The following is a 15,000-nucleotide window of genomic DNA, read 5'->3' as shown; positions in this document are numbered from 1 at the left end:
TTGGCACCTTGGGCAAGTGTCTTCTACTATAGCCTCAGGCTCACCAAAGCCTTGTGAGAGGATTTGGTAGATGGAAACTGAATATATATATGTATTTGTGTGTCTGTGTTTGTCACTCCACATCATTTGACAACCAATGTTGGTGGGTTTTTATGTCCCTGTAACTTAGCGGTTTGGAAAAAAAAAGACCAATAGAATAAGTACTAGGCTTACAAAAAATAAGTCCTGGAGGCGATTTGTTTGACTAAAGGTGCTGCTCCAGCATGGCTGCAGTCAAACGACTGAAAAAATAAAAGAATATATGTTGGGCTTCTTTCAGCTTCTGTCTACTAAGTGTGTGTGTGTGTGTGTGTGTGTGTGCACACACACACATGCACACTAGTGTACAAATATAAAAAAAAAGCACTTAGCACCTAGGACAGAGCAAAGGGTATCAGAATTCAGGTCAAAAACACTTTGATTCCCCCACATTATTTATGACTGGACAGAGGAAATTTTTCCCCTAGAGGCAGGAAGAGATTATTCTCTTTTCACCCCACCTTTAATCCCAGGTCTCAATATATTGTGTACAGTTTACATATTTATTGGAAAACAGTGAATTAGCCAAGAGTTTCATGCAATCACAAGCACAAAGCATCTGGCTGTGATCCTTCAAATCATATTGTGAAAGAATCTCGAGTATTTAAATTTACTGACTAGTTTCATATAAAGCATTTATGAGCACATATAAGACAGAAAACATGTAAACAGATCTTCGTAGAGGAGTCAAACTACACACATATAAGTCAGTGTTTATGAGTAATTTTCTCATTTCTGACTTCCAAGGACTAACTGTTTTCAATAAAGTGTAGTTAATAACCAACTTTGTGAGATCCATGCACATACATACACATAAAATATTAATAATTTCATTTGGTGCACTATGGGAAAGAAATTTCACATGAACATCTATACCACAAAGCTGCTGCATGCTGTTAGTGTGAGGTTAATTAATTAGAACCTCCCAGCTGCAAAGTAATAAACAGTAGTAACCTGACCAATCATCATACCATTTAGTTAATAACATCATTCCATTATCCTTACTCACAAACTTTCCACTAAGAAGCAGTTGTTTTTGTGCATTTTATTCATTTGGCGGTTAAGAAATGCATTAAAAAAATGGGGGAGGGGGAGTACAAAGGAGGAGAGAGATTGAAACAGACAAAGAATGTTGAGTTTGATATTAAACAATATTCATTACTCACTTTTTAGATATGGTTCTCTTGGATAATTAAGTAATAATCAGAATTAAACATAGTGTCCTCTAAAAAGAACGAGCATATTGATTTATTGATTTTGATCTGATTTTATTCTTGGGGACCAATGCCAAATAAACACCTATCTGATGGGCTGATTAACTAGAATCTACTAAATAAGCATCAGACATAATATTTAGCCGCATTTGTTCCAGTTTTTTACATTTTGAGTTCAAATGCCACCAAGGCCAACTTTGCCTTTCATCCTTTCAGGGTCAATAAAATAAAGTACCAGTCAAATACTGGGGTTAATACAATCAACTATCTTCTTCACCCTAAAAAATTGCTGGTCTTATGTCAAAATTTGAGACAATTATTTGTCATTATTAAAGTGATGAGTTGGTAGAGCCAGTGAAGTAGTGGAAAAAATGCTTTGTGGTATTTGTCCTAGCTCTTTATCATCTAAGCTCAAATTTCACTAAGGTCAATTTTGTCTTTCATCCTTTCAGAGCCAATGAAATAATGTACTAGTCAAATACTGGGGTCAATTTGATCAACAGCCCTCACCTCCACCCCAAAACTGCTGACCTTGTACCTAAATCCGAACCAATCACCATCATCAAGATTTTCTGAAGTTTTGGGATTATCCCATTATTGAGTTAAAAAGATAGGTTACAAAGTCTGCAGCAAATTAAATTGAACATGACAAGTCGATAGATCATATATTAACTTTAAAGAGCTGACAACAAATGATACAATCCTGTGATAGTTACAGCTAAATCAGTTTGATCCATAGTTGTTAAATGCCTTGGTCATGGATAGATGTCATAGACCTAATTTAAATTATACATCATCATCATTTTAACATCCACTTTTCCAAGCTTGCATGGGTTGGACAAAGTTTACTGAGGAAAATTTTCTATAGCTAGATCCCCTTCCTGTCACCAACCCTCACCTGTTTCCAAACAAAGTGATATTTTCTTATGGCCAGCTATGTTTTTGCAGAATATTGGAAATAAACGACACTGCTTATATGACAGAGGCACTCATTTACAACTATCATGTGATATCAAGTCAATGAGACATAAACATACACATGATGAGTTTCTCTCAGTTTCCATCAACCAAATCCATTCACAAGGCTTTGGTGGACCTGGGGCTATTGTAGAATTCCCTCGCCCAAGGTACCATGTGGTGGAACTGAACCCGAAACTATGTGGTTGGGAAGCAAACTTCTTATCCACACAGCCACACCTGCCCCATATTCCTTTTACTATTAGTTTTTATTAGTAGTTTCAGTCACTGGACCATGTCCATGTGAGGATATTATCTGCTAGAGTGTAGTTGTTTACATTGATTCTAGTACTTATTTTACAGTCCTCAGAATGAAGTCAACCAGGGTGGAATTTGAACCGAGATGCTCAGCAGATGAAACAAAATAGCTCAAAGTATTTTGTTCTATGCTCTATCAATTATGGCATCGACCAGCCATACGTAAACAAATTTTTAAATGAATATGTACTCATGCATTTAAAGTATGTTATAATTAGGTCATCTGCATCAGCACATTCGAAACCTATGCAGATGCTTTTAGCAAATCTGGATTGCACATTTGCAATAATATTCCTCTTACTTCATCATGATCTAATTGAGAGAAGGTACAGAATTTGATATTTCTCTAAAATTAACTGGGTCACATGGTTCTATTCTGCCGCAGGTGTTGCCTTAATTCCTTCACTTCAACAGACAACAAATCATGGCAATTATTTTTTTCATTTTTAAAAAATTAGATTGGGTTGAATTGGCAAGTATACTAATGTGTCTTGTTTAAGGGTCGATCAAATGATAGTAACCAATGACTATGAAACAAAGACTAACTCCCACATCATTTATCTTATAGTTTTTAACCCACTCAATTTATACATGCACAGACTCTTGAACATGTATCATTCAAACTTTACATCTGTTAGTTCTTAGCTATAATAGTAGCTTGAATCAATTATTTCAATTTGTTTCAAGTGGACTTAAGCCTGTCATCAGACATGCTTCTTATATAGCAAAGATATCTGACTTAAGTATGTTTATGGGTGTGTGAAAAAGTATCTTGATAATTATTGTTGAAGTTATTTATTTATTTGCATTTCTTCTACTATGAATCTATTATACTGCTACCCAAGTCTAGTCATGGAAACTGCATCAGTAATAGTTGCCATAGTGATCATAAAGGCTGGAATAAAATATAGTTACAGCAGCAGTGGCAACAAAAATAAGTGTTCTGAAGCTCATATTTTGCTGACGGGTTTTATGAGGTAACAATACAAATTTAAGGGAGAAATTTAAGAAAGAAACACATCGTATTTTATAAATATTTGATGCTTATATTATATATGTGCATGAGTAATATATGTATACATTCATATATGTATGTATGCCTGTAGATATACACATGTGCAAGTCTAATAGACCAGATATATTTCATGTTAATATTTTTAACAAATATATCCATGCATAGGAGTGGCTGTGTGGTAAGTAGCTTGCTTACCAACCACATGGTCCCGGGTTCAGTCCCACTGCGTGGCATCTTGGGCAAGTGTCTTCTACTATAGCCTCGGGCCGACCAAAGCCTTGTGAGTGGATTTGGTAGACGGAAACTGAAAGAAGCCCGTCGTATATATGTATATATATATGTATGTGTTTGTGTGTCTGTGTTTGACCCCCCAGCATCGCTTGACAACCGATGCTGGTGTGTTTATGTCCCCGTAACTTAGCAGTTCGGCAAAAGAGACCGATAGAATAAGTACTAGGCTTCTAAAGAATAAGTCCTGGGGTCGATTTGCTCGACTAAAGGCGGTGCTCCAGCATGGCCACAGTCAAAAAGACTGAAACAAGTAAAAGAGTATATGTTATATTTGTTCATTCATTTCCTTCCCCTTTTACTAGAAAATCTTGTTCAAGATTTTTCAGTTTCCCAATGTATGCAAACATATCTGTGTAAGTTACTTAATGTTAGCATTAAATTTACTTTCAGGTCCTTTGTATCAAAATTCCCCTACTATTTTGTAAAATGTGTCCAATTTTGTCACCACTTTTGAAGGATGTCTATGCTGTAGACTATTTGTACATCTCATATTTTGTAACACATATATTATTACGAAAAATTTATTTTAGTTAATATCCGTCCATCTAGAATAATTTTAAAAATTTATGCCAACATCATGTTTCAATATTGACAATCAATGTTCTTCAGCAGATCAAGTATCAATACATAGCTATAAGCACGATAGAAGCACATTTTATCTATTTTATTTATTAATGTTTATTTTAACCTAGATCTTTGCAAAATTAGCCTTGGTGAAAGTTACAGAAGGCTTTTTGTTTGCTTATTTCAGTTTTACAGCTGCAATTCTTGAAAATAAGTGATAAGACAATATTGAAGGAAGGCTTTACAAATCTTCTTTCTTGTCAGAATTTAGACATCATTATCTTTGAGGTGTTCATTTAAAGTTATTACCTTTCAATTCAAAAGTTTTTGGCCTTTGTTATCTAAGAATTGATATTGAGTCAATAGAGAAAAGAACCCTTCTTCTTTCAATTACCCCCACTTTTTTTCTTTTTACCGTTATCGAATTGGTTTCTAATTTGTGTGAAGCAGATGTTGATTTTTGAACACTTTTCTGCTGCTGCCTGAATTCCTTTGGTCTAATCTTATTCAATGGGGATAGGATGAAACCTCATTTTACTCTTATCTTTTTATGCGACTTTAAATTATTCAGACTTTCCAGCTTTTCTCCTGCTACAGCATGTTTCATTTTCATACAGTATCTGATGGTCTAAGATATTTTGAAATTGAGGTAATATTTGTATGAGCCATATTTTCAGAGAATTATATCTTTATTGTGTTCTTTTGCATCTTACCATTATATTACTTCTTTAGTCATACAAACAACCTTCGGTGAAATGCAACAATATTTTAAATAATTTACACTTATGGAAGAGTCTCACATATGTAATAGTGTGAGTTAAAAACAATTTCGTCATGAATACAGTTAGTAAGGAATCCTGTCAAGAAGTGCTTAAAATCTAAAAATAAGGGAAATAATTTCAATAAGACCAGTTAACTGACATTCTGATTTGTGTATGTTAATAGCATGCCAATCTGTGGCGTATTAATTTCAATATGTAAATTTATTTCTCAATTAAAATTATTTAATACTAATAGTGTCAACACTTAATCCATCTATTACAATGCCACCAACTTCAATGTTTCAAGCTGTTTCTTTTTTCTGTATCTAACTCCCACTGTTATGTATAAAAAAGTTTTCAGGTTAAGTTTCCAGTCTATAGGTACAAAGCCTTAACTAATATATTATAATTAACTGTGTTATTCTCAATCCATCTATTTACTGTAGTTCTTCAGTAGAGAAATTAAATAATGTTTATAAAATAGAAAAAGAAAAAAAAAACAAAACAAAACAAAACAAAAATTGTCTTTGGAAAGACAGTTGAAAAACTAGTGATGGTAAAGATGAAGATTATAAAGATAATTATTATTAGCAATGCTGATCACCATCTGTTCAACAAGATTTGAACAACTTTAATAATAAAATATTGAATTTGAAGCGTCAAGAAAGATAACCAATGATGGAAGCCACTAGATTTCTCTGCTACATCCTATTTAATAACAAGCAAGAGTAAATAGCATAAAATGTTTAAAAGAACTTATTTTTGTTTTCAGGTTTCCTAAAGTTAAAAATAATGCATTCTCATTATTTAAGACATTCTTACTAAAAACATACTAAATCCTAACTCAAGCTCATTACATGCCTAAATGTTTGCAAACATCTTGTTTAGTGATTAAACTCCACCTTTCTAGCTAAAGTCTATGCATTACCTCATCTTCAAAAAAAATTTAACCCTTTAGCATTCAGATTATTCTATCAAATGTAATACTTATTCACATGGTTTTGAATTAATCGTGATTTACATCATAGCTTCATGATTTTAATGTGATTATATATTTTTAGAATGACATTATAGGGTAGGTGTGACAGGTCAGATCTGGCTGGTTTGAACATTACACAGGTAGAATATTTTGGCCAGATATGGCCAGTTTAAATGCTAAAGGGTTAAGCTATATAATTTTAGTTTAGCATATTAAACAAAAACAGTTTGGAGTTGAAGTGTATTTTGACTGTTTCACTCCTAGTGGTTTTGTTGTACTTTTTATAATCTACTTCATTTACTCATCCAGGATATCTCTATAAAAGTACTCCATCTAAGTGTTAAGTTTTAAGAAATTAGGAAATCTGTCATGGAAACCTGCAAATATGGATTCTCATTGTAATTTGGTTATGATTGATTCAACTTCCGAAAGGATTCTAATGATAAAAATAGATACTGGAGACCTCAGCAAGAAGCCATAAACAGCAACTAACTTCTACTTAAAACTTTTCAGTAGAAATTGATAAGTTTTCAATATAGATTTACATAACTTATGTAACCTTTCATCAAATATGGCAGCTTAGTATCATTTCAAATTATTTCTGTAAAGATACACAATTATCAGGACTGGAACTTTGGAAACTAATTTCAAGGTTAACTGACACTTATGCTATGACTGCCACTATAAACAATAGTATTGTATATGTGAACTTAATATTATAGATAGCATTAAGGCAGTGAGCTGGCAGAATCATTAGCACACTGGGCAAAATGCTCAGCGACATTTTGTTCATCTTTACACTCTGAGTTCAAATTCCAACAAGGTCCCTTTCATCCTTTTGGGGGTTGATAAAAATAAGTACCAGTTGAGCACTGAAGTCAATGTAATCAACTTACCCCTCCCCAAAATTGCTGGCCTCATGCCTAAATTCTTTATTTTCACTTGTAAACTATATATTTCCAATGGTTAAATCGCCACATGGTGGGGGAGGGCATCTAATAGGCTTCTATTGGAATTTGTATTGCATATCCAATACTTGCAGAACTGATCACATAATGAGCGTTTATTATGTACTTATACACAGCACCTGATAATGAAAAAAGACTAAAAATACAATATATGGGATCACACAAAATCCCAGAAAATATGACATCAACAAGTATGGGTGAATAATGCATCTAAAATGATTTAGACAACTACTACTACTTTAACTCCCAATAGATTCTCTTACAAGTCAATAATAGTGTACATTATTAGCAAGCTAATTTATCATACAACATAATCACAAAGATATTTGGTAGTTAGATCAAGTTTTCCATTTCCTATTATTATGTAACAGAATGATGATTCTCTGTGGCATCCTCACATTTTATATAAATCATACAATCAAACTTCATCAGTTCAGTAGACTAATATGAAAAAATAAAGGTTGGAGCAATCTGTATCAACATTTACATATAACTAGTTCTTGTTCAATTACTGACTTAGACTGTAAAAGTGAATAAAATTTTGAAGTAACAAAACATAGCCACTACTTCTATGGTGATCATATAAGGCTTGTTTATTGAAGCGACGTAGTAGTAGTAGTAGTAGTAGTAGAGATTAAGACACAGCAAAATTCTATAAAATTTGTTGTGCACCTATTGGTTATAGTAAACTTATGCAGTATTGATTAACAGTTCACTGTGTCTTCTGTTAGAGATACAGCCGTCACTCTCAAGTTGCTGTTGGACTTTATGGAGAGCTCAATCACCAACTGATTCTTTACTTTTAACCATGTCCACAGCCATCCTCTTAAAATTGGAGCTATATCTGCCACCCCTGACATCATTCCCGTTTATTCTAAAATGAAAACAGCATAGTGGAATCTAAGAATAGACTATTTACAATTCTACATGTGGTTTTTTTTTTTTTTTAATTCTGAAATGACAGATCTATTAACATTGAGACTGTCAAACTTTTAATCTTTCAGGGTTATTGTTAGAAATGAGTATTAAATTGGAGTCAAAATTGAAGAGAAAGGAATGATGCCAGATTAAAATGCCAATGAAAAGGGAACTTAGAAGGAACATTTGGCTGGAATTGAATGCTTCAGAAATCTGTTCAACTGAATAATGATCGATAAGAACTGCTACAGGATCCAGGTTCTGAATTATGCAATAATACAATTGGACAATGAAATGAAATAGAAAGGCATTGAATAGGGTTTTAACGAATGGACAGTTACTGTAAAACTAAGATGCTACCACTGCAAATAATAATAATAATAACAATTGTTTCATGCATTCACATGTGATGGGAAAGTGGGAGGAGTGGAATAGAGTGCCTGTAATATATTGGCTTCCGGTAATTTTGCAACTACAAAGAGAACACAGCAATAAATAACAGCACGTGCATACAAACATTGACAAAATGCATAGTTAAACCGAACTGAAAGAGGTTATAATAACTCGCTTCCTTCCAACAACGTGGTAATTACAGAATTCAGTTCAAATCAAAAACACAAAAGAGGTAACACAGCCCCTACACGATGTATTTTGTTGTTATTTACAAACTATTCCACCGTCAACAACTTACCTGTTAACACTGATTTCCCTTCCTTTTTGTTCGTTATTATTTTACCGATCGAATTATTATAAGACACCTTCCTTTCCACTTCTATTTTCAGCATTTTCTGGGTTTTATTTATTTATATATTTTGTCGTTTTTACTTCATCTTTAAAGACATTTTAATAACATCGATACATCTATATTCCTTCTTGTACACACTGAGATCGGTAAGAAGAATATTCATAGCTAGAGTTATTTCATTTTGATATTTTGCACGGATATTGACGAAAGAAAAAAAAAAAAGAAAGAGAAAAGAAAAACAAGCAGAAAGACACTCAACATTCTCTATAGTTATATCAATAGCAAAATACATATGTATTTTGTTACAGTTTCTTTATTGAGGAAACGAGTTTCAAAGCAGAAACTCTTTCAAGTTTTGGTCATAATTTTTTTTTATAAATATTTATTTTTGCTTTTCTTTAATCAGAAGATTTTTATAAACATCGCTAATTTGATTATCATTAAAACAAGAGCAAAATATTGACAAACTAACATTTTTTTCTTACTTTTTACTTTAGGTGAATATTTCGATCGATAAAAAGTTAAAAAGAATTTTTTTTTCATTACAGTATCGGTTTACAAAATAAAGCGATTGTTCAAAATAAAAAAAAAATCGCATGCAACATACATACATATACATATATATATATATATATATATATATATATATATATATATATATATCCACATGCGCACATATTACAAACAGAAACGCAATCTTATCATTATCTAGACATATAAAAGTGAATATAGATTAAGTAATCTAAAGCGTTTTAAATTATTAAACTTTTTTGTAGTTAAAACTAGGGGGAAAAAATGACAATCAAAAATGTCAAACTTTGTTGCAGCGCACTATAAACTTATTGGTGCATCTGTTGGATACTTACAAATTACTGGAGACGTCATCAAAAGCAGACAAGTAGGAAGTTGAGTAACTTGAGTGATGTATAGGGTGTTCAAATCCTCCTTCACCGATTACTTCAGAGGCCCTCCTGGCTGCTAATGAAGCACGTCGAGTACTGAGAGCATTGCTTGCAGGTCCTGCAGTAGATGCAGCTAACTCGGCGAAAAATCTTACGGACGTCATGTTGTCGCGCACACAGCCATGTGAAAAAGAGATGTGCAACTAGTGGCGGACAGTTTACACAGAGTAGGCATTAGATGTATGGGAAATAAGGAGCGAAAGAAAGAAAAAAACTAGAAATGTGCGAAAGAGAAGGTAAATGAAATAATGATGGAGGAGAGAATGAAGGAAAATAACAGGCAAGGCCGATGCGTGAGAAAGATAAGAAAGGCAAGCAGATAATAGAGAAAAAAGAAGAAACTAGACGAAAAGGAGGATTAGACAGTGTGGAGGTAAGGGATATAGAATAACGAAATACTAGGACTGGACAGGAAGAGAGTGAATATGTGCGTGCATTTGTTGGTGCTGAGTGGAAGAAGTTAATGTATGTAATAAGTCAGAAGACAGGCGAAATATCTGCTGCTAGGAAGACGGATGCATTAAATAAGGAAAGCGACAAGATACATTTAAATAGAAAACAATGTGTTACAACAAGGGTGCATGTATAAAGGTAGAGTGCGCGACGGCAGAGTTATAGTGTAGAGTGAGAGAAGAAAAAGTTTGTTTTGTTTCGGTTTTGAAGAAATTGCGACAAGATAAGTAGAGGAGAAAATGATGAAGAAGAAAGTAAAAATACGAAAGAAGTAAAGAAAGAAAGAAGGAGAAAACTTACGAAGCTGAAGTAAATTAAAGCGAAATGTTAATTTTGTGCAGTTATTAGGTTTAGTATTTGCTAATAACACAGAGGCATAATTGAAAAGGAAGAGAAGAAAGCCTAAATAGTTATCGGAAGGTTAATAAAATATACATGGCACTGCTAAGTGGTGTGCTGGCTGCTGGATAGGAAACTAAGATGTTCCATTGGTGAGTTGTTCTTTTTTACAGGAAGAAAGTAAAAACATTAAGAGTGTATAAGTGAGACTTAGTTATGGTGTTGCTATCACTCACGCTAGCGATGAGAAGCTTCAGGCTAACAAGAAACTAGTAAACAACATTGGTCGCTATAGCATAAGAACATAACACAGATGAAAGAAAGTACATTCCTATGAAGCCGTTCTGGCGTCAATTTTAAAGTAAAGAAATACTCCTTGTTGCTAACGCCCTTAGAAACAGCTTCAACATCGCATATTCTCACTTTTTATCCTCTAAAATTTCCGAACTTTATCTTCCTAATTCCGAAAGATAATTATTCAGATAATTAAGACTATGAAGTTGGATGAAGTGATCTGATAAATGATATACTTTCGGTGACCGTCGACTTGACTTGCATGATTCTAGGCAGATAAAGAAGAAAAGAAAAAAGAATCCAGAAGAAAGAGACATAAAAAAAACTGATTGATTTAATGCTTTCATTATTTTGTGTCGTTTCATTTAAGCTATAGAATAATATTTTTTTCTTCCATGCGAATTATAATTTTATTTGTTTCGTTACTTTGGCTTATGTAAAAGAAATATGACATTCTTTCTAGAGATATTTTTTCGTGGTCAAAATTGTAACATTTTATTACTTTTTTCCTTGTTTTTGTTTCAATTTAGCGAAAAAGCATCTATAATACACTGCAATACATTCAGGTAACTATACTTTTCCCCAGGACTTGCAGGAGGAGAATGCAACCGGTACCTTGGTCTGGAATCCAGAAAACCGAAGACGGATCCTGTGTCATAGTCCTCTAAAAAAATTATGGATTTCTTCCTTCCGGGGCTCTGAAAGAAATCTTGTTCCACATTGCATAATTTCCCACTAAGGTTCTGCCCTTCCCTAATACAAAAATAGAGCATTATACCTATCAAAAGAAATTACTATTCCGATGGCAAATGCAAAGGAAAAATAATTTGCCTGTAATTTAAAATCCAAGACTCAGTTTTGATTATCCACCAAATATTGTTTGATTCGAGGAATACACGCTTCAAATACAATACTTTAAAAGATATCGGGATAGAAATCGATTTTGTCTATGACTATTGGATGACAATAAAGACATATCTTAACAGATTAAAATTAAGGTCCAGAGCAGGGGTTCTCAACCATTTTTTATCTATGGATCCCTCAAATTACTATTTTATTGTGGTGGACCTCCATAGCCATTCAATTGTTAAAAACTAATTTTTCAGATACTTTTTTCAAAATTCATATTTTGTTGTTCACCCATTAACTTGCGTCGGTTGAATTATGTAAAATGTTAGAGAAAGAAACCTAGCTGTTTCTTGAAATACATATATCTATTTTTTATGGGGTCATTAAAAAAAAATTGTGAATCCCCAATTTACTATTTTGTTGTATGGACCCAAAAAATGTTACATGGACTCTCAGAGGTCATATGGAGCCCGGTTGAGAACCACTGGTTTAGAGGATAGATAGTTGGTACAGTAAGAACAAGTGACAGCTATAAAACGACCAAAAAGGGGTGGGGTTGGGGAGAAAGAACAAAGAAAAAACAACACTAACAATCACACAGATTTCCAGTTACTGTATATGCGTTGAGGAAGCACGAAGCTATGTTTAGCATCACTCGGGGAAATCACATCAGAAAGTGAATTTTATAGGTCATTTGTTTGGGTGGAACATTTGTAATTCATGAAGTTAAGGTCATAAAATTCAGGGACCGAAAAAAGAGTAGGTCGAAATTTGCAATTGTCCAGACTGGTCAGTGCATTAGGATTGAATATTTCATTAAGTTTTGCATACTAATGAGGTTATTATTATTTTTTTAAAGTAGGAAATTTTAATTATTCAGAAACAATTTATGAACTACTACTGCTAGCAGACAAGAGTATATATATATATATATATATATATATATATACAAACACACACATATCACGAGGTTGCTAGAGCAAGTACGTCTTTATTTACTTCCATAAATTCAAACTGAAGATCAAAGAAGTTTTTTCTTCAGTTTATATTTCCAATAAATAAAAAAGAAAGCATTTTTTTTTTCGTAGATCTCTCAGGTATTAAGATTGTGATTGTTTATTGATTAACGAAATATCAATTTGCTCTATTTGAAGTTCCTGTGAAAGCAGAAATCAAAGTAGCAACCCAGTCATCCTTCTTTAAGTTTATTCTATAGAGTAACTGAATTATCTATTCGAAAACATCAACAACACTACGAGGGAACTGTGTTCTTATCTGATCAGGAGGCTTAAGAGGTAAAATAGGCAAAGCCTTTTTGTCAGGAAAGGGCTTGTCTTCTCGTGATAACAAATGGGAAAAATGAAAATAGCAACAAAATACAAGCCATCTCATATGAATTAGAAGTTTCCAAACTTTGGCGTGTCAACGAAATTAAGTCAGATCTGGACACTTTTTTACGCTCACAACGCTACGTGATTATTACATACGTGACTAGTGACACATGATATATGTTATTATTTATTAGCTCCATGTCTCTGACAAAACTTGGGCAAATTTTTTTTTTATTTAAAAGACAAATGCATCGCCAATGGGAAAAGTTGGCAAAGCTGTTCCTCGAAAAATTATGCTTTAATCAGTTTAACGTTCATTTTACCACGCTCGCATGAATCAAACGGAATTCGTCGAGGCAAATTTTTTTTTTTACGGCCGGATGCCCTTCCAGTCGCCAACCCTCACCTATTTCCAAGCAAGTTAATAATTTCGTCGTGGCTAGACGTACTACGGAATACCGCTTGTACGATAGGGTAGTTCATTAATAACTATTGAGTAATATCGAGACAAGGAGACAGAAACGCTCGCGCTTTCTCTCTCTCTCTCTCTCTCTCTCTCTCTCTCTCTCTCTCTCTCTCTCACGCACACATACACGCTCGCACACATATATACATATTTTAATCTTTTACTCGGTTCAAATCGTGAGCTGTGGGTCATATTGGAGCACAATCATTGATATTGCTACATCTTCATTAATCTTCTTTTATTAGCTGGCACTTGGTGAATGAGTATGTTTGATGTTGCTGTCCACATTTGCGTTTGCATTTCCTGTTGTGAAGTTGGTTCATCCAGGTCTCTTGATTGTAGGAGATCCAGTTCGACGGGCTTCTTGCAGTTTCTATCTACCAAATCTGCACGAAAAGCTTTGGCTGGCCCGGAGCTGTAGTAGCAGACACTTACCCAAAGTGTCATTTAGTAGGACTGAACCAGACACCTCGTCACAATGCCTGCGTTCAATAGTTTTCTCTCATCTTCATTGAATTCGTTTCCGCCTGAATAATCTCGTAATCATGTCGGTTAACTTCATTATTTAAATACACTCGGTAAAGCTGTATGAATATTGCTATATGTACTGTTTTGCACCTTGTAGAATGGTAGTGGATTGTCATCTCAAACCACCTACTAGAACCATTTCATGAAAACTGAGAGCTGGTAAAAAAAATAATTATCTTAAATTGTTACAACACTTTAAAAGACAGCTATCGATAATATTTTCTCTGAAAAACAAAGCGGTTTTTTAATTTTATTATTTTTTTTGTTTTTCTTTTTCTTTCCGTTTCTAGCTGTGCGATTAAGAAACTCACTTTGCAGTTAAGTGGTTTCAAGTTCAGTCCTACTGCGTGGCACCTTGGGCAAGTATCATCTACTATAGCCTTGGACCGATTGACCCCTTGTGAGAGAATTTGGTAGACGGAAACTGTGTGGAAGCCCTCGTAGATGAGTTTGCATATCTTTGTGTTTGTCCCCCAACTCCACCACTTGATAACTGGTGTTGGTTCGTTTACATCCCCATAACTTAGTGGTTCAGCAATTGACACCGAAAGAATAAGTACTAGACTTTAAAAAAAAAACTTATGTACTGGAGTCGAATTGTTAGGCTGAACCCTATAAGGATGGAGCCCCAACATTGCAGCGGTCCTATAACTGAAACAAGTAAAAGGTATTTCTCGTGGCAACAGCTAAATCAAAAGTGTTTAAACACTAAACATGTAGACATCTGACTTAACAATAGAATTAAAAGCTGAATTATAGCAATAAAACAGCTTAATATATATTTTCACAATTTTAGATTTGTAGCATATAAGTTATATGTAATATTGAAATGTATCCAGAATTTGCACACTGGCGAGTATCAGCAACACCTGAAATGATTTATAATTAGAACTTATGTGAAAACAGCACACTTTCCCACAAAGACAACAAAGCAGTACCAAAGATAATATATAATGGTAAGGAAGTTAAA

At 33.8% G+C, this 15,000-nt stretch overlaps 1 protein-coding gene across 7 annotated transcripts in view; it reads right to left on the bottom strand.

Annotated features, from left to right (window-relative positions):
• LOC106871173 (innexin unc-9) overlaps positions 1-15,000 on the bottom strand; it is a 740,381-nt gene that overhangs the window by 223,831 nt on the left and 501,550 nt on the right. The window contains exon 1 of one of the 7 annotated variants that reach the window (XM_052978618.2): positions 9,675-11,154. The exons of 5 other annotated variants lie outside the window; for them this stretch is intronic. In XM_052978618.2, coding sequence (XP_052834578.1) covers positions 9,675-9,874 — 200 coding nt within the window. In that variant the 5' untranslated portion in view covers positions 9,875-11,154. Of the gene's footprint in view, positions 1-9,674; positions 11,155-15,000 lie in introns of those variants that run through there. One more of the 7 variants, XM_052978620.2, reaches the window with a different exon arrangement.

Source organism: Octopus bimaculoides, chromosome 2, assembly GCF_046866305.1.
Source record: "Octopus bimaculoides isolate indiv1 chromosome 2, ASM4686630v1, whole genome shotgun sequence".
NCBI lineage: Eukaryota > Metazoa > Mollusca > Cephalopoda > Octopoda > Octopodidae > Octopus > Octopus bimaculoides.
This window is presented reverse-complemented; position numbering and strand designations above follow the sequence as displayed.